At 41.1% G+C, this 24,409-nt stretch overlaps 1 protein-coding gene across 1 annotated transcript in view; it reads left to right on the forward strand.

Moving 5' to 3' along the window:
* Positions 1–7,902: 7,902 nt before the first annotated feature.
* The window catches only part of man1a1 (mannosidase, alpha, class 1A, member 1), a 201,358-nt gene continuing 184,851 nt past the window's right edge, over positions 7,903–24,409 (forward strand). Inside the window, exon 1 of the mRNA XM_033648713.2 lies at positions 7,903–8,629. Within this exon, the coding sequence (XP_033504604.1) occupies positions 8,120–8,629 (510 nt within the window). The 5' untranslated portion in view covers positions 7,903–8,119. The remainder of the gene's footprint in view (positions 8,630–24,409) is intronic.

Below are 24,409 nucleotides of genomic sequence, written 5' to 3' on the forward strand. Positions count from 1 at the left end.
CTATGCAAGACATTCCAGCATGTGTTTCTGGACTGCTTCCTCGTTGCTGACCTCTCCGGCTTCACCTGCTCCCTGGTAAACCACTCAGCCTTCTGTCCTCGACCAAGAGCTCTGCTTCCACATTCCTGATTTCTGTTGGCTGGTTCCATGTCGATGTGTGGAGACACTGCCAGTGGAAGCGTGTTGGCCTCCAACACCAAATACTGTTACTCTACTTAAATATTAATAATTAATGAAATAATAATGTTTAATGTGAATTAACATAGAAATAGCACCAAATTTTACAGGTCTACTTACCTTTGTTGCCTTTTTAAGCTAAGTGTTTTGGTTTTACGGAACATTTCAGTCTCATTGCTCTTATTTCCAACAAATAGGTATTGTCAGCAAACAAGCTCAACCCACAGCAGACCAAATTAGTCGAGAGAAGGTAGACATCTCTACGGCCGATATCTCCAACACTCTGCAACTCTAACTCTAACCAAAACTATCTAGACTGATAAATTGTGCTATGGGTAAGAGTTAAAATATGTATTTTTGATCTTGGGGTGAACTGTTCCTTTAAACTGTCCAGCCATCATTGTCATTGTTGGAGCTGTAGGTGATATACTTGACCTTCTGTTTCTGAGTTTATTTTGTTGTTTGGTATAATACTCCTTCAGACGACTTCCCATCGCATAAATCACATAACCACACGTTAACATTTAAGCACTGCTATTTTGAAGTTGGAAAGCAGATTTTCTGTCTGTGATCTACATCGTTATAAACATCAGGCTGTAGACTAAGTTCCTTACAATCAAACAGCCGGGACTTCTTTCATTCTGGAGCTGTCATCCCGCTCCAACAATTCATCAATCATACAGGGAGAATAGAGGAGGCAGGCGGGCTGATTCTTACATCAACAGTTGCTACAGTAGACCAGAATTCATTGCAACTTAATAAGAATGACATCTTGTTGCTCAAGCTTTGAGGGCTTCATGTGTTTATCTCCTTTGAACAACCACATCCAAAGTAGCTTGTGAATTTAAAATAAACCATGCATGATGGATACAAGGAATTTCTCACTTTCAACAGGGTTGCATAAGTGTGATAATTTTAATTTTTACTACGTGGGACTGCTGACAGCTAGTAGCGAGTATTTGCCTTTAGGTTTTGCATCCTGTCATCATAGTTTATTATGACAAAAATGTCTCATGTCCTAGTTTTGATTGCTGCATGAACAGCTTTTCTCAATACATTAAAGGATGGGTACAACAAAAAGCTAAACTACAAGTTCTCATTTCTGAAAATAACTCCCAGGGAGCGCTGGATTTAAGATCTAATAGTGCAGCATACAAAAGGGATTTTTCCTTTGAATGAGCCTTAAAAGTGGGTTTACCCCATATCTTGCTACATGTTTTACCAGCTTCACAATAAAAGATTATTTATTCCTCCACACCTAGAAAACCACAACACCACTGGGGAAATGGCGTTTCTTTTGATACCTGTATTATCAACAGCTACTCAGGGTGAAAAGAAATTCCACTGAAAAATCCAACTTTGACGAAATGACGCAGGAAAGAACGGCGGTTGTCAAATCTGTTGCCACAAGAGACTCGTAGTTCAATATTGAGATGCCATACATTTCATCCGAGATTTAATTTTCTGCTTGAATCGCAGAGTGAGAAAGTAATCATACGGACGCGTGTCATCATTTAGAGAAGTTGCCATCCCAGAATTACAATTTTAATATGGCAGCACGCCATAAGCTTTCCATCCGAATTGTTTTTCTTTCTCTTGCTTCAGTGATTTCTACAGCCATGGCAGCTATTTGTCATAAACAATGCGATCAGTGATGTATGGTATATAAATGTAAATGTTCAACAAAATGTTCAACAGACAACAACATAAGTTTACACATTCAAATCACAGGGAGGGGATGATTTATTCGGTCTGAAAACAGGAGCACGCACTCATCAGTATCTGTAATAGCAAAGAACAAGTCCAAGATTGATTTTTTTTTCCTTCTCTCTCTGGTAAAACTCTAGTATTAGCTGTGAACTAATTCCAACCTCTATTTAAGCATAAATTGCATGTTTCAGGCATACAACTGACTGGTTCCTCAAACCCTTATTAGTCACCAACAGAGACAATTGAAATGATTGCCATTTGTCTCCCACATTCACACACGGACTAGCAAAGATCATGGATCTCATCAGTAAGTGTATGTGTGCATTCATGCATGTGTGCATGTGCTTATGTGTTGAGGGGCGGATTTTTTTGTCCATTTGTGAAGCCTATGAATAATAATAAGCACCCTACACAATGTAATAGATGAGATTTTCAATGGTAGTCAGCTGTGTATTGTGAGGAAGGTCGCTTCCTACACCTCTGCATAAGCAAGTCCAAGATTTTTACTTTAAAGTTGTGTGTAAGAAATGTACTGGACATAAAGTACACAAGTTATAAAGTCATGAATGCTGTATCTTAGGATTTAGTGGCTCTCCTGCCCCAACCCCTCCAAATCAAAGAACTGAAGGCCGGGCAGTAAGACACATGACATGGTCAGAGGGTAAGCCGATGAGGAATGTCATGACGGAGGGAAACACTTAAGACCTAAACTTGCTCCACACTCTTGTTCATACATGCTAAAAATTAAGTAATGTTACACACGGATGCTTTGTTGAGTTCTCATAAAACATGGTGAGAATACTGTAAATGTTAGAAGTGAACTTACAAAGCGACTTGGACATGTTGGTAACTATCTAACTCCTTGTATGTACAACAGAATACATATGTTTAAATTTAGCCTATTTCAAAATTTGGAAAGTGAGGGTAAATGTAAGTTCTATAACTCATAAGCCTTAATCCAGTCAACATACCCTCATAAAACAGTTCATATTATATCTAAAGCCCAGTTCAGACCAAAGATTTGCGACGAGACAAAACCATTTTAGAACACTGTAGACAAAAGTTGCAGCGGTGTGAAACGGTTGTTCTCAACTCGACTCAAGTAGGCTGATGGTGTCACCTGTGACTCAGCTTGTCAAGTTGCCAGTAGCTGGTTGTAAAACATAAGGCATGTCACCTGTTTTTACAGCCAATCAGTTTGTAGCAAAGTCTGTTTGCCAAGTCGGTAAACTGTCCGCAGATGGCGTGTTCGCTTGCTGCGTCATTCTCTGACAACAGCCCTCTGTCCTCCCCGACCCTGAGTAAGGCCCGGGTCACACTGCATGCGTGAGCACTGTGTATGTATCGCAGAACCTGTTGAGTTTTTCCCAGCGCCTGTGTTAACAGGTTAGAGCAGCCACATGCCCGCGTGAGCAGAGCTGCTCAGGTACACCACATCTAGAGATTACTACCTCTGACTAATGTCTTGATCACTCACAGACATAAAGAAATATACATATATCTGTTTTGCTCAACTTTTCCTGTTTCCGTATAAAAATAAAAGCACTCCTACAACATTTCTGTGGACAGTATCCGTGATTTGTTAACAGGAGGCTTTTAATTATAAAATATTTGCAGTACTGTGTTGTTGGCAATGCAATGGATTGCATGGCTCCATTGGCTTTTAATTGTGGAAATACAGTAGATACAGCAGCAGGCACCTCTGCAGCCTACAGTTCACACATACAGTCACAACACTGTATATGTGAGCACATACGAGCACATGCGAGCCACAGCAGTTCAGCGAGGTAGCCATCACGCGCTGCTCACGCATGCAGTGTGGCCCGGGGCCTAAATCTCATTTACAGGATACAGGATATCTTTATTATCCCCGAGGGGCAATTTGTTGTGCAGATAAAAAACAAACAAACAGATAAATATACAATTAATACATAAATAGATGCAAAAAAAGACCTCACACTGTGTTAGTTGCAAAGAAATAATACAATGATAGGGTCAGGTGAGATTATTTAAGAAGAGACAAATGAGTCGTTTTGCCTATTTGTCCTGCAAGCTGGCATTTTATATCTGCGGCCAGATGAAAGCAACCTGAATTGACTGAATAAGGGGTGACTGGGATCAGCCAGGACTGACTGGGCCCTCCTTAGTGTTCTGATCATGTACACATCAGTCAAATCGTTCAAGATTGTGCCTGCAATTTTGCTGCAAACCTTTGCAATGGTCAGCAACCTGTTTCTGTGCTTCAAGTTAAGTACCCCACACCAGCAGATAAAAGAAAAGGTGAGAAGTGATTCAATAAAACAGGGATAAAACACCTTCATCAAAGTGCTGTCAACATTAAAACACCGGAGCTTGAGGTGAGAATACATGAGCTGATGAGCTTCAGGTGCACACAACGTCCACTTGAAGCTCAAAGGTCAGCTTGTCATCCAAGATACTTACACTGCTTCACAACCTCAACAGCCTCATCACTGATAAAAACAGGAGAGATGATAATCGGACTCTTCCTAAAGTCTACTGCCATCTCCTTGGTTTAGGTAGACTAATGTTAAGGAAGGAAGACTTGCACCAGTATTTGAATTCTGTCACTACCAACGAAATATTAACGTTGTCCCGTTAAGTATGTAATATAAAGTTACATACTTAACGTTAAATTGAGCCTGGTCTCACTCCAAAGTTGTTGAAATCCGGTGCTTGGGCAATGACTTGCAGCGTCAGAGAGCAACGAAAAAGGCGTCCTTTAATGTCATCATGATAGGCGGCTGATTGCAGTTATAGTTTATAGGTGCCCGGTGGTGTCAGGGGGAAATGCAGCAGGACAAGGACAAAAGTTAAGGCGGTGAAAGTCCAAATGGGGTGGCCGGTAGGGGTGGTGGATGGGTCCAACAAAAACTGACTTTCACCCGAGAGAGTGGTGTTCGCGTCCCGTAATATTCTAAAGCTAAACCCTGTTCTTTTTTCCCTAAACCTAACCATGTGCTTTTGTTGTTGAAGGAAAAAAAATCTTGAAAGAAGACAATGTATGTAACAGGCAGAACTTGACACAGTGTCCCAGAACATCAACCAACACACCCAGGGTACCTTGCACGTCGTATGCGGATGTGGAAAGTCCATGACCAAAACATCAATATGTGACAAGGTCAGAGTGAGAATGTGTTGTTAAGTTAGGTAGGTAAGGTTTAAGAAAGTAAAGTTACATAGGTTAGCTTTAGAAAAAGAAACATGGTGGGGCATTGTCCTGTTATGTGCTTAACATTAAGTTACATACTCAACTTAAAGTTATATAGGTTAGGTCAGGGGTAGGCAGCCTGTAGTACTGCAGAAAAATGCAACACTTGAGCCCCTCCAGTGGCTCTCTGTGGCTTTGACAAAGAAAAAAACATGAAAATGAACGTTTTTTTTTTAAAGAACATTTTCACAGATATTTATCATTGTTCAAAATTCCTACATTCTCTGAAGTTGTAAGATGTGTATCTTATGCACTGAATTTAACAAAAACAAAACAAAACAAAACAAAAAAACAACATTTTATCAACTAAAACGTGCGGCATATGTCTACAGTAAATCCACGGTTTAAAAGTACTTCATTACAGGTAAAAATTCCTGCATTCAAAAATGCATTTAAGTGAAAATATAAGCAACAAATCAAAAGTACTACTCTCAATGCAGTGGGTACAGTTAAGGTTTTATTATGGTATTATTGGATCAGCATTACTTATGTATTAATATGTAAGCAGTGCTTTGCTGTATAAACTGGTCACGTTTTGGTTGTATAATCTTATACTTATACTATTCTTATACTTGAAAACTAGTAACTAAAGCTCCTAAACAAATGTAGTGAAGTAAAAAGTTTTTTTTTTCAAAAATGTAGTGGAGTGGAAGCATAAAGCAGCAAAAAATGAAATACTTAGTTAAGTATTTAAATAACTTAATAACTGTACTTAAGTAGAGTATGCTTGAGTAAATGTACTTAGTTGCTGTCCAACTTGCTAACATGAGAAACTAACATGAACGTGAACATGGTAAAATCATTCCTGCTGAACATCTGCATGTTTACAGAACCACTAATGTTTCTGCAGACTGTTAATTTTATTAGTTTAGTTTCTGGGCAAGAATGGTAGCTCCATGGCACAGAGGAAACAGAGGGTGGTGAAAACTGCTTATGGAGCTGCCATCCATGGAGGACCTCGACACCCAGCGCTGCAGGAAGAAGGCCATCAGGATTATCGGAGACCTTAGCCACCTCAGTCACAAACTGTTCCGCCTGCTGCCGTCTGGCAGACATTAGACTATCGCACCACCAGGCTCAGGGACAGCGTCATCCCACAGGCTTTAAACAGGCCATAAGACTTTTAAGCACTGGAGCTCCTGAGCTTATCACTTGACATTTACTGTTATATACTTAACTTACTGTTTTACTAATTGTTCACATCTGTGTGTGTGTGTGTGTGTGTGTGTGTGTGTGTATAGATTCTCATTTTGCTTGTACTTGAGTGTTTTAATTGTCTCCACACTAGTGATAGCCGTGGCTGGAGGCATTTTGTTTTTGGGTTGTCCGTCGGTCCGTCTGTCCCATTCTCATAAATGCGACATCTCAAGAATGCCCACGTGGAATTTCTTCAGATTTGGCACAAATGTCCACTTGGACTCAGTGATGAACTGATTAGAATTTGGTGGTCAGAGGTAAAGATCACAGTGACTTTGCGTCCATCCAATTCTCGTAAACGCGATATCACAAGCGGACCTCGAGGGAATTACCTCAAATTTGGCACAAACATCCACCTGGACTCAGTGATGAACTGATTAGAATTTGGGGGTCAGAGGTCAAGATCACTGTGACCTTGTGTCCGTCTCATTCTTGTGGACGTGATATCTCAAGAGGTCCTTGAGGGCATTTCTTCAAATTTGGCACAAACCACCACATGGACTCAAGAATAAACTGATTAGAATTTTGTAGTCAGCATTCAAGGTCACTGTGACCTTGCGTCCGTCTTATTCTTGTGAACGTGATATCTCAAGAGTGCCATGGGATATTTCCTCAAATTTGGCACAAACATCCACTTGGACTTAAGGATGAACTGATTAGATTTTGGTGATCAAATGTCAAGGTAACTGCAACCTCAAAGAACAAGTTTTTGCCCATAACTCAAGAATTCATGTGCTAATTATGACAAAAATTTCACACAAATGTCTAATAGGATAAAATGATGAAATTGTATATCCAAAAAGTCAAAGGTCAACTTCACTATGACATCATAATGCTCTGCAAAAACACTTTTCTGGCTATTAATCAATGGCATATCTCAGGAACAGAAGGGGGAGACATTTGGTCAGATACAGAGTTGGTGAAACAAACCTTGGGTGCCCATTTTGAAACTGTGCTGATTGTATAGATTTTCTGTGCTGCAGGGTTGAAGATGTGTGTGAAGTATCAGAGTATGTAGCTTCTTCAAACCAACATCCACATTTGAAGTATTGTCAACTTTCATGGCTACATAGGAGCCACATGGGTGTAAACCGCAACTTGACTGGTTGGCGGAGGCATACAGCAGCAAGGCAGTAGTTCTACTTTTTTTCTTGTTTTCAATGTATATTTAATGAGCATTGCTGAGGGGAGTCTGAGAGCCAAGATTGTCATTGCCAACAACTGCTTTTCTTTAGGCTCATTGTTGTGCATATGATAATAAAGAACTTTCAATTTAAAAGGCAAAACAGGCGAGTCAGTTCATTGATTATTTTTGGTCTATTCTTGTTTTGGCAATAAATTAAATAAAGAATTTGACTTAATGGATCCATTTTTAAAACTCTAAGGTGTCCCAGACTCAGCCATGCAGTCCTTCCTGTTGTATGGTTAGTGAATCATAAAGCTGTGATCGCGGTTGTCAGCGCTTTTATACCCAGCCGTTGGGAGGCCACGCCCCCCACGTTCCCACCACTCACAGGGCAGAAAGTGATTAGCTCATCGCGGCTGTCAGTCACGCCTATCTACCGTTGTTTCCTGTGTGAGCCAGTGGACTCGGTCTGTCTGCAGAGAGTCTCCGGTATGGGCAGCCGCCTTACCCCTCAACTTTTTACCGGAGATTTTACCACTGTTACGGTACATTTGACACGGTTTATATCCTCTGGAAATGGATGTCTGACCGGAATAACCCGACAGTGAGTCCGTCGTGAGTTAATTCGACCGCTGAAATTCATTTTTTGTTGTTCGAGTTGTTGAAGGAAGAGGGGGAAAATGCCAGTTGCAACTCTTCTGCCTTTCACCGCGACCCCGAATAGGAAGTCTGCCAGCCCGACCTCTTTCAGGTTGACAGAGAAATTTATTTTGTTATTAGTCTTCAGCGCTTTTATCACCCTGTGTTTCGGGGCCATTTTCTTCCTACCGGACTCGTCCAAGCTGCTTAGCGGAGTTTTCTTTCATTCCTCCGCGGTGGAGACCAACACCCGCACCGGTCCGGACAGCAGCGACCCAGGTTCGGCTGGAAACGACGAGAGGGTCCTGGCCAAAATCAGGAAAGACCACGAAAAAGCTCTATTAGAGGCCAAGGATACTCTGCAGAAACGGCCCGACGAGATAAAACAAGACATTTTAAATGAGAAGAACAAAGTTCCGAGGGAGAGTATGGGTCAAGGTGGGAAGGATGTCAATAATTTACCTTCCGTTGAGTACCACCGCCCGCCGGGGGCGACTGGACACGAACCTGTGGACCCCGAAACCAAGGAGAGACGGGCCAAAATCAAAGAGGTAAGGATCTGTTGAGCTCGCGCACTGTTCCTTCTATGAAGAAACATGCCGCGCCAAACGCCGCTTTAAATCTGACACATTAAATTTGCCTTAGCGTAGGGCTGTTGATATTCTCTGTATAACATGACTCAACAGCTTACACGAATCTTTCACATCCCCTCTTCAATTCGGCTTACATATAACACACCAATAGAGCACCTATGTGAACGAAATTTGAACTTTTACATAATGTTCACTTGTTATCTCGAAAGTCCTCTCCGCGCACAGCGGTGGCAGCGAGTGCACACCAAGTATATAACTCATGTTTTTGCTGAACATAGTGGATCACTTGTGGCCGAAATGCGTAAAACATCTAGTACTGTTTAGCTGAAGCGCTTGTGTCAAACACGTACACCTGCCGGTGGATCTGACACATTGATTTAACACGTTTTCCTTTCCACGAAATTTAATAGCAGTCAGTTCCTGGGGATAAAGAAGGAAGGAAGGAATGCAGGATCCACCGCCCCCCTCCGGGCTGATATACCTGTCTGTCAAGTTCCCCGTATTTGGATAGTACAAGGCTGGGGCATATCCATCTGTGACTAGTCACCACAGTGGGATCAGTGGGGATGTGGAGGATCTTAAACACCCCTCAGCCTTTCACAGATCTTAATATATGACCTAGATTTACATTTACTCCACAGTTCATAACCTAAAGATTGGGTATTTTAAGAGAACGTGCAAATTTACGCCTCCCTTGAAAGCCTGACATGTTAATTGTCATTCATTTGAGTCATAATTCATCCCCATTTTTATTTACCGAGACACTCTCCCAGTGCCCCTGTGTATGACTTTTATTCAATCGCTTGTGTGTCCCCTGATGTCCTATCATTACACACTGGTGAAAGCAAAACTGTACCCTGCAGCAGTGTGAAAAACACCAACAGGTACCATGTCTGGCATTTTTGTGTTGTGTCACACTGCTTGGTGTGTGTGTAGGGTTTGGAGACAAGTAAAAAAGCCCAGTGCTGAGGTCTCTGAGGTGGTTTCAGGTGGCTGCTGATGGTGTTCAGTCGTGCTGCTGCACGATCTGTATTGTTATTATCCTCACTAGGAATTTTAATGAAATCTAGATGCAAATGTAATATCCTAAGTGTAATTTTAAAGAGGAATTTTCCCATGGGACTTTTGAAGAGCAGATGCTGTAGATCTGCTCAGTGAGGTGACTTGATTTCCATTTGCTCATTCAGGTGGTTAACTGGTAGACTCAGGCAGAGGACCTTTGAGTGAGTGAGCAAATAAGGGTTTGGTGTCCTGGCTGAACACATGTGGCTGTTGTACGGACATTCATATGGACTGATATTTGCCTTTCAGTGAGAATCATTTGGAAATGAAATATCTGCAGGGCATTGTGTGGCCCTGGGAGCTGATATGAAGGAGGTCTGGATTTGACTTCCTTGAGCAGACTCCGGGGTGTCCGGGGATTGTGGTCAGTACTGACAAAATTAAATATCACAGTGAAGTATTTGAGTGCTCAGGGATGACTCTTTGATATTTATATTTTAAAAGATTATGAATAGCAATAATTGGTAAAGCTCAATTAACTATAAAAGTCTAATAAGTTAAGAAAATCTTATCAGTGCAGCTTTTAAGACCCCCAAAAAGACAAGATTGAACTTAATCGCCATATTATGTTTTAAAATTCCCTACACCACCCAGTCAGATACCACAGCATAATATTTCATCGATATATCGCTCAGGTGTCAGGTTGTTAACGCCACCCTGAAACCTTAAAAAACCATAGCGTGTATTTGGTATTTAAGACGCACCGTTTGCTATACTGATGGGGCACATTTCTGACCTTAAGATGACATCATCTGCCACTAAAAGGTCATGCTGTCAACCACACGAATGCGGCATTAAGCACATCATATCAATCAGGGGTCATACTGTGTACAAATTACAGTTTGCCAATAGTGTGCATTCTCCTGCTAACTGATTGTCATCACATAGGCGATATCACAGATATATTTGACATCATATCGACAGCGGTAAACACACAATCCCAGGTGTAATTACTTCAGTTGAAACACTGAGCCCACCTTATCAAATTTAAAAGACATAAGCATTAACTTAAATAAAGCTACTTCCGAGTCTTTACTGTGCCAAATACCAGCGCTTAAAGTTGAATAAGATGACATTAGCTTTCTGTCTTTAATCTCTAATCCTAACAGTTTACTTTACAGATACACTCCCTTTAATTTATAGCAAATGTTGTTAATTTAATGAGCCCAGCAGAGCCCCTGAATCTCAAATTTCCTCCTTCCCAGCTCTCTGTTTATGTTTTGAAATTTAACCGTGAACTGTGTGACTTGCCAAACAGCAACAGCGAGTTGGGAGTAAAGTCAACATAACATCAGTCCCAATGAAAAGCAACTGTTTTGAAGATTTCTTGTTTTGTCAAGGCAGTAATCTGTGTTTATAGAGTTCAGCAGAAACACAGATTGTCTCGCTCTGGGCTGTTTCTTAATATGGGCAAATATTAAGTTAAGTAACATTTAGGTCAATACATGTTTTCCTCCGTTGGCTTCATCATCTGAAGATCTGTAGTTGACTTCAGTTGTAAAACAGATAGGGCTTTAAAATGTGAGAATGAGGGGACCAAGGTCACTGTGAGGTTAGTGAAAACTGCATCTTATGCAGATGTGCATCGCTATGGGATTTTATTCCTTTTTATATGCTGTAGAGCAGGCTCTTAAATGTAACAGACAAGACTACTCTGACTGAACGTATTTCTCACAGCAGCTATAACAGCAGTGTTGTAGCCAAGGCCACCTTAACTGAAACAAAGTCATGCCCAAAACCAGAGTGTATTGAAACCAAGTCAAAACCGAGACCAGACCAGTGCAAGTCCCACACCGCATGACACACTTAGATAAAATGGGGAACATTCAAACCATAGGTACTCCTCAAATTGATCTGAAAGATTCACTTCTCTATTAAAACACCCATAGAAAACTGATGATTACTCATCATTCACTTCTTTTATTTCCATATACTGTATGCGGTATGATCTTACCATGAGAAACAAACACCGGGGAGCCAAAATCAACTTAACCATCTCTGGTCAGCACTCCTTGTCCTGGGCGAGAGGCAGGGTACACCCTGAACAGGTCACCAGACTATCGCAGGGCTGACACATAGAGACAGACAACCATTCACATTAACATTCACACCTATGGCCAATTTAGAGTCACCAATTAACCTGCATGTCTTTGGACTGTGGGAGGAAGCTGGAGTACCCGGAGAAAACCCACACTGACATGGGGAGAACATGCAGACTCCACACAGGGGGCCTCCCCCACCCCCACAAGTTATTACCTTTTTTTTTCAGTTTCAAACAAAAAAACTATTTAATCTAGAAAGGTAAATTTAAGGTAATCTGTTCATCTCATTTCATTGATTTTTATTCTCTAGTGGACTGAAGAAACAATTGAATTTATTATTCTAGTAGGCTGCCAATAGTATAATTTGTATTCGCAGTAATAGTTTATATAGCCTACTAAAAGATTGATAGTTGATGTCTATGTATCTATACAGTGTTAACACACAAATATATTGCAATAATATGCTGTATCAGTTTTTCCTCCCACTCCTAGTCCTCTTTGTCTGAGACCGAGACAAGTTCTAGAAAAAATGTGGTCGAATCTGAGACGAGACAGAGACCTTCAAAAAATAGTCTTGAGACCGGTCTCGAGCCCAAGATCAACACTGGTAAACAGTATCAAGAAAACTATGTTAGAACATTGACAACTATTACATATAAAATGTTTGGTGCCAATGAATGGTTACTCTGATGCTCACCATTCCTGTGTGACATCTGTTTAGATTGTGAGATCAGGGATTGTCAGAGAAGAAAAACAAGATTGTCCATCCGTAAATAGCTACATCTTAATCTCTGTTTGCTCAAAGTAAACCCACAGTGTTGCAGAAATGGTCCATGACAGTGTAGTGTTGTACAGCAGGGAAACAAATGCAAAAGTCATGGCAAATACCCAACCTAATGACGCAACTAATGAGCACATTTTGAACTTTGGAGAGCATGTGTAATGTTTGTAGAACTATGGGAGAAATACAGAACAGAAGTTTGTTTTATCTACTCAGCATGACACAGAGATGACATACTCACTTACTTTTGCAACTAAAAAAACTCAGAAAACACATGTATTGTAACTTTAAAACGTAAGACAGGATCTGACACAGTACAGTGTGAATCATTATTATTATGTAATGTCAGCTTAATAGATTTCTGCAGAACAACAGTGAGGTTTTGATCAATTCTAAAACAAATACTTTCTCAAGCAAACCACATCATCCTGGCAGAGCAACACATTTGATAAGATATGTTTAAGTAAATAATGCCTGCTGTGTCAATGCATATCACCTTTTCAGTTACCTTACATCTACATTCCTGTTTTTGTAATAAGGGAGACAACATTAGAATAAATCAACAAGGAAAACGTAAAGTGGTTTTAACAAGCAGAGGTGAGTTTTCATTTGCCTTTATTCGTGGTCACAGTATTGACTAAAGCCTTGTCGTTGTGGTTCTAAGTGAGTTGACAAGGGTGAAATACATGAAACCTGCTTGTGTGTTCTGCTTTTGATAGGAGACAATGGGACATGGTGGTGTAGTACGTTCGAGATAATCAGTTTGTGTCCAGAGAAGACTACACATACTGTCCTAGACGCCACCATCAGTAAGACATCTCAAAGTCAAAACAGAAAGATAAAAAATCTGACGCTTGTGATTGTTGTCAGAGTTTCAACATGTTTGATGCTTCATTGCAATACCAGCCTTACATTTTCCAAGTCTCCCTCCAGACACATTTTAATGAATGTAAAAATACTCGGGTATGATATGTTTTGTTTATCATGGTTTCCCACATATAAAGTAAAAAAAAAACCTCTGGAAAGGGAAGCACATCTACGTCTTATCCGTCATTGAGATATCATGGATCTGGGGTATGCCCTGCCCACCACTGCTTGTGGTAGGTTTCGCTTTCCTCTCTGTAGTGCAGGCACAGCGCTACTGGAATGACCTTCATCCAACTTCTCTGAAAATGTTGACTGGTAAAAGAGCAGTGTGCATCAATGTGGCTAGCGTTAGCTATAGAAGAAACACTGGAGAGATTCAGCCATACATGTTCGAGCCTCAGACCCAGAGTCAGATGAGGAGCCCTTTGTGCACCAAAATCAGTGACTAGCAGACGTATCAGAATAGTGAGTGTAGTTTGAATTTATTCAGTAGATAGCCCCTTGAGATGTAGCATCTCATTTTCATGGGGATCCTCTGGACACAGATACAAAACAAAAACATACAGACAAAACCACATTATAACAAACATACACCACAGATACACCGATACATCTCCCACCCACACCCCCTACACTCAGAAGAAGTCCTGAAGCAGCAGAAAGAGGTAACAGATCTCAAGAAAAGTGGAAGATTATTCCAATCAGATGGAGCTCTGTATTGGAATGACCTTCATCCAACTTCTTTGAAAATTCTGGGCATGAATGTTGCTGAAGATTCTGAGTCATCCAGGTCATGGTATCCTTAAGTGCTATATCGTAGGCAACTGGACTTGCTTGCGTTTCTTGTTCTGAAGAACTGAAGAAGCCTCTTGGATGAGAGGCAAAACATATTCAAGAAACGCAAACAAGTCCAGTTGCCTACGATATAGCACTTAAGGTTCTGGGGACAAAGAAGAAGGGATATGGCATATGTCTGAGAGGATATGAGGAATTACATGGAGTCAAACACTGTTTCAGATACGAGGGACAATTGAAATGAAATTTGAAAATGAATTGAACTCAGTGAAATCATTTAGCATCTTTTATTTGTTTATGTTGTTTGTTAGCTTGCAGGCTAACTGCCAGTGGCTGACACAGTCTCAGTGGCTGTGAAACATACAGTAATATCTGTCACCATGGAGGTTTTGGTAAAGTAGAAGGAAGATCCAAGGTCTGGTTTACAAAACTGCACACTCTACCATGTTTGCTGTCAAAACATTCACTATCCTAATATTAACTCTGCTCTCTGTACTGACACGTCTGCTCTGTGCTTGAGGTTTCAGATTTCTTTGTCGATGTTGTGTCAAAGTCTGTTCCCCCGTTGATATGTGTTTCCCATATTCGACGACGATTGGCTTTCATTTAAGTGACGTACCTAATATAGCTTGCCTGGTGTACATTTGACTCTCAGTCATTTCTTGGGATGATACTTTCCCAGTAAATGCCAATGAAGTAGTAAATGATGCTTGGGATTGTTATAGTAATAGAATTAGGCTTGTAGCAATAGCTTTAGAGGTCATGATAGTGTCGAGGAAAGTCATAGTTAGTAGCTGCATTAGAGAAGTGGATCTGGAAGAATAGAAGCAGCACTGAAAGATAAAGAAATAATATATTGACGTCTTAGATACTGTAATCGGTTGATTTCCATTTCAGGGACTTCTGAGAATTCTGTTTTGCTTTTCTGAGCTTCTGAACATACCTGGACAAAAATAGCATGTGGTTAACTTGCATAATAATCGAAGGACAAATGAGCTGACATAATTTGCAGTATAAATTATGTGTCAAGGTAGATTATCACTTTTTTTTTAAGCTGTATTTAGACATGGATGTCTCTGACAACTTGAGCCTTTTTTAAGCTTCCCTACAAATCTTTTCTCTCGAAATTTACCACACTTTCTGCTCAGCAAAGCCAACATCTCCGTTGACCAAACGCAGCCAATCACGCTCTTACGTGCTCCCCTTGACCTCAGGTTGCCTGGTGTTATTTAGTCCAAAGCTTCCTAAATTATTTAGATTTCTGGGGGGGGGGGGGGGATTTTTGCCTTTAATTGATAGGAAAGCTCAGAGTGAAGGGGGGAGAGAGAATGACACGCAGCAAAGAGCCACAGGCTGGAGTCGAACCCAGGCCGCTGCGGCAACAGCCTTGTACATGGGGCGCCTGCTCTATCCACTAAGCCACCGACGCCCCAAAGCTTCCTAAATTATTTGAAGATAAACTTCTGTGATGCTGGTTTCTTACTCAACCCCACCACAACCTGACCCAGTCATCCAGGGATCTGGCTCACCGCGTTTTGGTCTCAGTGGGTGAGTGTTATGTTTGCGACGGGCAGCGGACAGGCAGCAGGGGCCACTCTGTAAAGGATAAACGGCTTGTTGTTAGTGACCGCCACAATCCTACAATCAGCTAAATCTGTTTGCTTCAAATCAAAGGCTCTCTGGAGACCCCCTTCTCTCTATAGTCTGCAGCCTGGGCTTTCACTCACTACTAGAGAGGCTTTGGAGGCGAGAGCAGTGGGGGGTAATAATGAAAACCCTGGCTGATAAACAGAAGGAAAATCAAGGTAGATGGGGTCGATGCTGGCTGCTGAAACAGCTGCGTTATTTGACACAGTAAACTATTTTTCTCTCTGGTCTTGACGTGTTTCATACTAGCTTGGAGTAGATTAAATTTCAGGGTTTTTACCTTTCATAGCACTCCTGGAATTTTATGTATGTGGAGCAGTGCTTTTCCATCAGGATATTTGTAAATTGCGGAGTCATAGGATATCATTTTGTTTGGTCTATTCTTTTAACAAGTTGCATTATAGGAACACAGTGTCATGTGTCAATCTGTCAGTCAGTATGAACGGGTTAATGGGCGACCTTAATTCGTAACCCGTCGGAGGTCAACTGCAGGTCAGACACTAATTGACTTTGGTAAACAGGTGCAGGTACAGATTTAAACTGAATGTACAATATTGATGTTTAAAATGACATTTAACCTTATTTAAAGACCCCCTCATAACATGAGCGTAGAGGCCAGTGAACGCCACGGCTGAGCGTTTGCCCCTTGCAACTGCAGTGTGCCAGCGACAGTCTCAAAAACACAGATTCAGACCGCCAGGGTGTAGCTATGTAATATATACGCTCGAGCTGCAGGCAAGCGTCTAAGGGGCAGGGCTAACTGGCATATTCACACATCTGTGCATATTAAATGAGACAAAGGTGTAAAGTTAGTCATAGTGAAGCGCTGTTTCCACCTAACACTTTCAGTATGGTACCTTTGGAACCAAAATTAACCCTTCAAACATGGTACCTAGACACTTGTGTTTACACTGCAAACAGTGCTCTTAAATGTAGTCGGGGTTGTTGTCACTCACTGCTCCGTCCAGCACTCACTGTATTTCCTCATTACCGGTGACACAGATGGAAGTCTGTACCTCGTTTATCGTCCACAGAACAACGCTGCATGCCGACATTTTGAGAACAAAATAGAACAGGCTGCAGTCAGAGTCTCTCTCCATGGGATATTTAAAATAATGGGTTTGTGTATTTAGTCCTTCTCAGGCAAGCTCAGGGGTTTAGTGTTGCCGTAGCCCACAGGAACAACGTTCTGCAACACTTTTTTTTTTTCTGAGTGGGGAATAGAATATATGCAGTTCACATAACCCAGCTGAAATTAATATATATAAACGCTTGAGGATCCACTTATTACTAAAAGTGTATGTCATATTAAAGCTAAAATAATGGTCAAAGATTTACAGTGAAATTAAGCTTTAAAACCAGCCACAACTCAGCCCTGAGCAGAGTGACCATCCTCTATTGACCAATCAACGGACTGCAGTGTTCACAGCTCCACCTTTTAGTACTAGATCTGTGTGCTAGGTACCCCAACAGAGGGGGGACCAAAAATGGGGATGGTACAGAACGGTTCTACTGGTACCATCCCCAACTTTTCACAGTGAAAACTGAAAAAAAGCATACTGAACTGAAATGAACTGAACCGTACTGTACTGCGTGGTAGAAAATTGGCTTTAGTGTAGTTAAGAGAAGTCGAAGGGACTTTAAGCGCTGACGGTATGTTTGTAATGGAAATATTTTCTAAATATATATGTTTGATCAACAGAGAGGGACTATTAGCAGTTTAGGCTTAATCATTGCCTGAAGAGGAACTTTAAGAGAACAAACATGAGTGGGGAAATGAGAAAACATGTGGATAGTACTGAACTGAACTTCCTTTGGTAATTATGTCATAAAACTCTGTATAATTCTGTGGTGCAGCTGTGTACTTATGGAATTACCGTTGCTGACGGGGGTTTCTATGAACAGTGACAAGCAGAGATTAACCTGTGATAGTATATGAATAGGTCAAATGTGTTTTAGGTGAGCCTGCGTCATATTTTTTTCACACTTCCTTTATGAAAGTGGTATCAGTACATGTGCTGGTTTTCAGCTGACGTCTTAAGAAAAATGGCAAACGACGAAGAAAGAACATTTTATCTGTGTTTCATATCCCAATCACAGAGGACACGTTGTATTTCCATTGGAAGCAGATATCTCTTGGCTCGCCTAACAGATGTCCTTCTGTAACTTTCACTGACTGTATTTTAAAAATGATACCAAACACTTGATCTTGCCTGTTCCCTGTCTAACAGTGTCTACACAATCCAAATCTAAAGGATGTTTAATTACAGTACTGCTGGAAGAAACTGTGGTAACTACCGGCCTTATTAGGTGGATCAGATATCAGCCAGGTGCCACAGATCCACATTAAATACTGATTCTCTGTTAATGTCATTAGAGAATTAAGTGACAGTTTCATTTATTCAGTCTTGGATGCCTGCCACAATTCCTGGCCTCATGTCACCCCAAATAAAACGGAGCCCAGTGATTTCCACAGTCAGATATACAGAGTTTAAAATTGGGAAAACAGGATGCTGGTAGCAGAGAAAAAGCTGGACAGATGCATCTCAACTAAGAGAAAAGAAAGTTGTATCCTCTTACAATGGCAAATACATTAGTTGCTTCTTTATCTTTACTGGCACTAACAGGTAATCTATTACTGTGTACTGGGGACCCCCTGAAACCCCCTTAAGGATCCCTGGGGAAACCTGGAATTGCTCTAAGAGCCACCGCTCTTATCTTTGTGGCAGCGTTTTTAATATAATGACAGACTTGTTGCTAATTAATACGCAGACTCACCTTTTATGCTCTGAGCAGCAGCTGCTGTCCTATCTGACTCAACATCCTTACCTTGTGTGTGTATGTGTGTGTGTGTGTGTGTGTGTGTGTGTTTGTGATGTGATGAGGTGGAGCTTGTTGCTGCTTAAGTATGCAGATGAGATGCAAATGAGCATTCGACTTGCCATAAGGACAGCGTGTTTGCAGTATTCACTCCTTTCAGCCCACCATCTTAAAGGACAATTGCTTTAACACCCTTTCAGCCCGTCACCTTTGTCAGCACGTTGTTGTCTTTGAAATGCTCACACACATGCACAGAGGAAACTGTAAGCAATGACTTGTATACACACACATAAACACACATGTTGTGGATTAGAGGCTGGTGGTTTGTTAAGGTTTCTCTCCTCACTGTCCAAAGCCGACTGCCGAGCAAAGATGAAACATGAATCTTCCCTCACTCCCCTTTACATCTCTGCATGCCTGCCATTTCCTTCCCCTGTTCTTTTCGTCTTTGCTCCCTGCTTTCCTCTTCATCCCCTCTTTGTTGTTACATCTCTCCCTGCTTCTCATCTGCCTCTTGCTCTCCTCTTTTCTGCTTTGCTGTCTTCAGGATACAGTTCAGTTATTTTTGCCCACTTCTAACACAGTTGTCTCTGCAAGCCTGCATACGTTTCACCAAAAAGGCCATTTTGCCGCTTCACCAAACTTTACAGCCCGGAATAAAATCCTCTGTTTCTGTCTCTCTCTGAGGCTAACCTGGCAGCCTATAAGTCCTATTTCGGTATCGACCATTTGAACTAATTGCCTCTAGTTCCCTGGTCCCACTTCTCTTCTGAGAATGAAAACCAGACGTGTGTGTGTGTGTGTGTGTGTCAGATAGAGTTACAGCCGGGCCCTCCAGGTGCTCTCTTTAATTGTCTAATGGCTGTAATAGCTGTGGCTGACAACCAGTGCTCCTACTTCCTGCACAGGTATGTGTGTATGTACATAAATGTATTTGTGGGTGCTACTGCAGACAGAGAACTCTTATCAATCATCCAACAATGGAAGTCCTGTTCAATTTCCAATGCTAATTTTAGTAAAGACATAAAGAAGTCATTAATAGCTGCATTTATGCAGAACTTTTTCCTGTCACTAATCTGAATAAGAGCATAAGCAGAATGAAAATGGCTACTGTAAACACTTTGGCTTTTTGAATTTGATCAAAGGAGTAAAGTTGGTCATGTAATAGTCCTCTGATTGCTCTTTACTTTTAGAATATCCATACTCTGTCTTTGCATGCTTGCCAGTATGAGTTTAAAGGGATACACTGCCGTATCATAACAATGTGGGTAATATGTGTTAATGAGCAGTGGTAAACTTCACTCCACCTTGCAGTACCCATATCTCCCTGCTCATTTCTCTGCTCAGATCTGCCAGATGATGAGTTTTGCTGGCTCTAGGGTTGTTGCTCAATGTACAGATTGTACTTCCACATTTTCAAAGCCCCTCACCATGAACACAGAGTATAGACGCGGCTCAAGAGAGACCCGCCCTTCTGTTTCTCTCTCAAACTCAGATCAAACAGCATACTGGGCAGTGCTGAGCAAATATAAACCAAGTTTCTGCCTATTTTTCACTTGAAATATCTTCAGAACAGATTTTAGTGCACTGGTTGGCTGTAATATGAAAATTTGCATTTCTGTATTGTCAAAAAGGAAGCTGAAAAAACAAGGATTGAACGTTAAAACTGAGCAGTGCTGATCAAATTTGAACCAAGATTCTGTAACTGTGTTGCCTATTTCTCACCTAAATGTTTTCACAAACCTATTTTTGGTTACTGTTAAGGTGTAATTCGAGAGTGTTCATTACCAGCCGGCCACCATATTCATTCCTGTGTCAATACAGACCAACTCGTATTACGTCACCCACCAGTGGGAGCTTTTATTGGTCCAGTGCAGCACATTCTGGTAGTTGTACATTTTCTACATCTCAAGCAAAAGTGGATGGCACAGCCCTTTGCCTCTTTTTTTTTTTCTTTGGTCATGAAGCATCAATTTGAAAAGTATTTGCATCTTTCTACAGCACAGACCAGCCGTAGACAGCCCAGTTTCATGAAAAGCTCATCTTTCCAACAGTGAAATATGTCTTTATATCAAAAGTGTCACATCAGTTCTGGTAGTATCATGAAGTTTAACCCCTCTGCAGAGAAAAAGGGAGTTTTGATATCAACACAAATCACAAAAAAACATATATACTACTGCACTGTTCACGATGAAGTGAAACTTAGCACCACCAACAACTTTGTGTCTACGTACTTTAATACCATTCGTTGGGATGCATGCAAGATATTAGCTTATATTCTTGTTAAAGTAAAGGTAAATATTTAAATGTCATTATTTTATTTAACTTATAAGGGATGATACTAAAGGAAACCTTTAGAGCGAGCATTTGGTTGAAGAAGTGATCATAAATGGTCGATGTTATGAATTGGAAATTACCCACAGATTGTTGGCTTCTGTAAAACATCAGGATGTCCACCGTATTCCCTGTAAAGACAAATTACTCTGTACCTGTAGCTTAAGGCCAAGACACTGGCTAGGAGCATTAGATCCAAGTAATGAATATTTTAATAGCATAATAAAGTCACTGTAAATATATTGTACTACTGGATCGTCCGCGAGGCTTTAGATATTTTAAATCCATATATTGTTATGGATTGTTAGAGCACGGCTCTTTCAAAGTCAGTGTGGATGGATTGGTCCAGTGGTTGGGTTTCAGGGTTGCACTGGGGGAAGATGAGGATGAATGTTCCTGTTCCAGGTCTTGCGTTTGTTGCCTCCGGGCTCTCTAGGAGGGAATATAGACTCTAGAGTGACTGATAGGGTCATTTTGCATAAACATGCACTCAAACTGTCAGTGCACTTCTTCTGTGTATTTGTGTGTGTCTTGTAGCCTTTGCACAGTCCAGCCATAGCCAGGGGCAAGCCTCAGCATCCCACACACTACAGGCCTGAGATGGTGGTATATTAAGCTTTATTACCCATGGACCGTATCAATCTCAGAGGTACATCTAGCTCTTTACTGCCGTTACTGTATCTGCTCTCCCGCTCATGCATAGTCATTGAGCATTGATTTGGAAAAAGCATGGAACAAAATAAATTAGATGGATCGTCATTACTATTACCTAGCATTTGTGCTGTAGGTCAAAGCAAAAGCAAACCTTATGGCATGGAGGGGAAATTGCTAAAGCAAATGCATGGGGCTATACTTATGCCAAGTGAAATACATACATTCTCTGGATTTCTGCAGTCCTTTGCAGAAAGCAGACCCTAATGATGTCTTGATTTTTATCCATGTTTTAATATGACTCTGAGTGAAGATAAAACAAACACTGCCAGACAGATTTGAAACCCATATCTGTATGAGATAGTGTTTTTACTTTTGCAAACCAAATTAAGGCTGTACCCGACTCAAAGTTATGACAGTCAAATCAGTTTTGGCTGTTTAATAACTAAGCTTTTATTTTCAGTATTGAGTTTGAGCAGGGTTTGGTGGGACGTTCAGGGTGATGGCGACATCCATGTCTTATAGTAAACAAACTAAGTTATCCCCCCGAGCTAATGCATGCTAACTACGCTAACAATGCGTTTTGCCAACACTAGATATCAAACAAAAGCCAGAGACTGTATTGTATTAAGTTGTTGTGAGCTGTAAATGCACCATATCTGAGGAGAAGGCAAAAGATAAAGTTATGACCAGGCAAAGCCTCTCTTCCGCTGGGCAGCTGCCTCTGTCTTACTCAGACTCACTCTGGTGTTTCTCAAAATCAAGGATCCTTCCTTGGTAGGACGAGCCCTTCCAAGTAAGGTTTCAGGGTACTGTGATAATTTTGCCACTCTCTAATGTTGTAAGCAGTGGTTTCAGAGTCACATTTTTTTTTAGGTAGAATATATGTGGAGATATTAATCCAAATAAATGACATATTTATCTAAATCCTGCCGAGCTCCCCTTGCGCAGGTTTCATTGACGAGACCCCGCCTTCACTTCCGGCAAATCGTGCACAAAGAAGTGTGGGTACTTTATACCTGCTGAGGATGCACATATGCATCCTTGAAAATTCTCTGAATGAAGGACTCTGTCCTCGGTAGAATTTGAAGGATCTTTGACGTTGCATCCTTGAAATTTAAGGATCCTACCTTGACTTTGAGAAACACCTTGGGTCTGGGTCTGCAGCTGCCTGTACTGCCAAGCAGTGTGAAAGTGAGGAGCGCTTATTCTGCAGCTGCATTTGGGGACTGGAACATCCCCAGATGTACACCGCACACTGACAAAAACAAACCAAAGTACAGACAGAACTTAAAACACTGCTTGACAGTCAACTGAGGGGTCTCTGACTGATGCTTCAAATCTTTGACTTTCAGTGGGCAGCCCTAGAATACATATAGAAAAGTCAAGGTTCCCTAACTAGAATTTGTCCAGATGTTTTTAGCGTATCCTGCTTGTTATCTTGTTATAACAATTGGCTTTATATGAGGGGGAGGTTGTAAGCCCTGTTAAAATGTATAGTTATTGGGATTTGCAAATTTTGGCAAGCTGAGACAAAATAGTTTTCGTGTTTCCTCTAAAATGTCACAGAAGGTCATCAGCAAGTTAAGTGCATATTTGCCTTGAGCTTAATTTTGTGTGTTGTGATGCATGAAGGTGCCAGGTGATGCAGTTTTCCAAACTTAAGATTTAATGTTTTAAAGTGCTAAAAGTGTGGCAGTGAGGTTAAATGACCATGATTAATTGTCCTCAGTCATAGTATGCCTTTGGAGGTTTGAAACGTGACCTCCATCATCTGATGGATGTAGAACAGTCAGTTAACGTCGCGGTGCCTTTACCTTACACTAGACTGAGTGAAATTAGTGCCTGGAAAAAGCTAGCTAAATGAAATGTCAATAACAAGTCATCAATAACACTTCAGTCTCCCTCCACACACCATTTGAAGCACCTCCATTTGATGCTTCAGTCCACCTCTTTCCTCCACTTACGCCTTGTTTTTAAGCAGAGAGCTCATTGCCAAACCACCAACAACAGCCAAACATAAACCAGTGGAAATGCACTTAGACTATCAAAGTCCGAACAGAGACATGTCGTACTGCTAGCCCTACATAACAAAATAGATTTTTAGGGCTGGGCAAAGGGGAGTCTCGTGGTGCTCCATGCAGTGTTCTCCCCTCTCAGACCTCCTGTATGTACAGCCTGACATTTTCAGCTAAAGGTGAACTTTGGAGCTTAGCTTTTCTTCACTGCATACTATCGATACACCACAGGCCTTGGCCTGCAGTTGGGTATGGACCTGTATTACTGGTGTGAGTGTGAGTTTGTGTGTGAGTGTGTTCACCTCCTCCTCATCCTGCTGTGGGCAGCTGTCTATTGACTGATTCCAGTAGCTCTACAAATGTGACCATGTTTTATTTGGTGCACGAGGGAGTTATGAGTGCCTCCCGATTCGGTTTCTCTTCCGTTTTTCTCTCACACTAATTTTCTTTCTTTTTCACTCACTGTCTCTTTTAACAAAGAAGCTCATAGAGATACAGTACATTTGTCCTTCATTTATTAGATTAATCCCTTAACCTGATAGTCCCCGCTGCTACTGCTGACTTTTCCAGAGCATTTTTGCTTTTAGGCTTTTATGAATTCGTACAGTGACTAGAACCTTTGTCTACCTCAAGTTAAGAGAGAATTTGTATTAGAGAGAGGGTATTATTACAGACAGGTTTTGAAAATCAACTTTTTATGAATTTGGCCATATTTTAGTGA

This window comes from Epinephelus lanceolatus, chromosome 13 (assembly GCF_041903045.1).
Source record: "Epinephelus lanceolatus isolate andai-2023 chromosome 13, ASM4190304v1, whole genome shotgun sequence".
NCBI lineage: Eukaryota > Metazoa > Chordata > Actinopteri > Perciformes > Serranidae > Epinephelus > Epinephelus lanceolatus.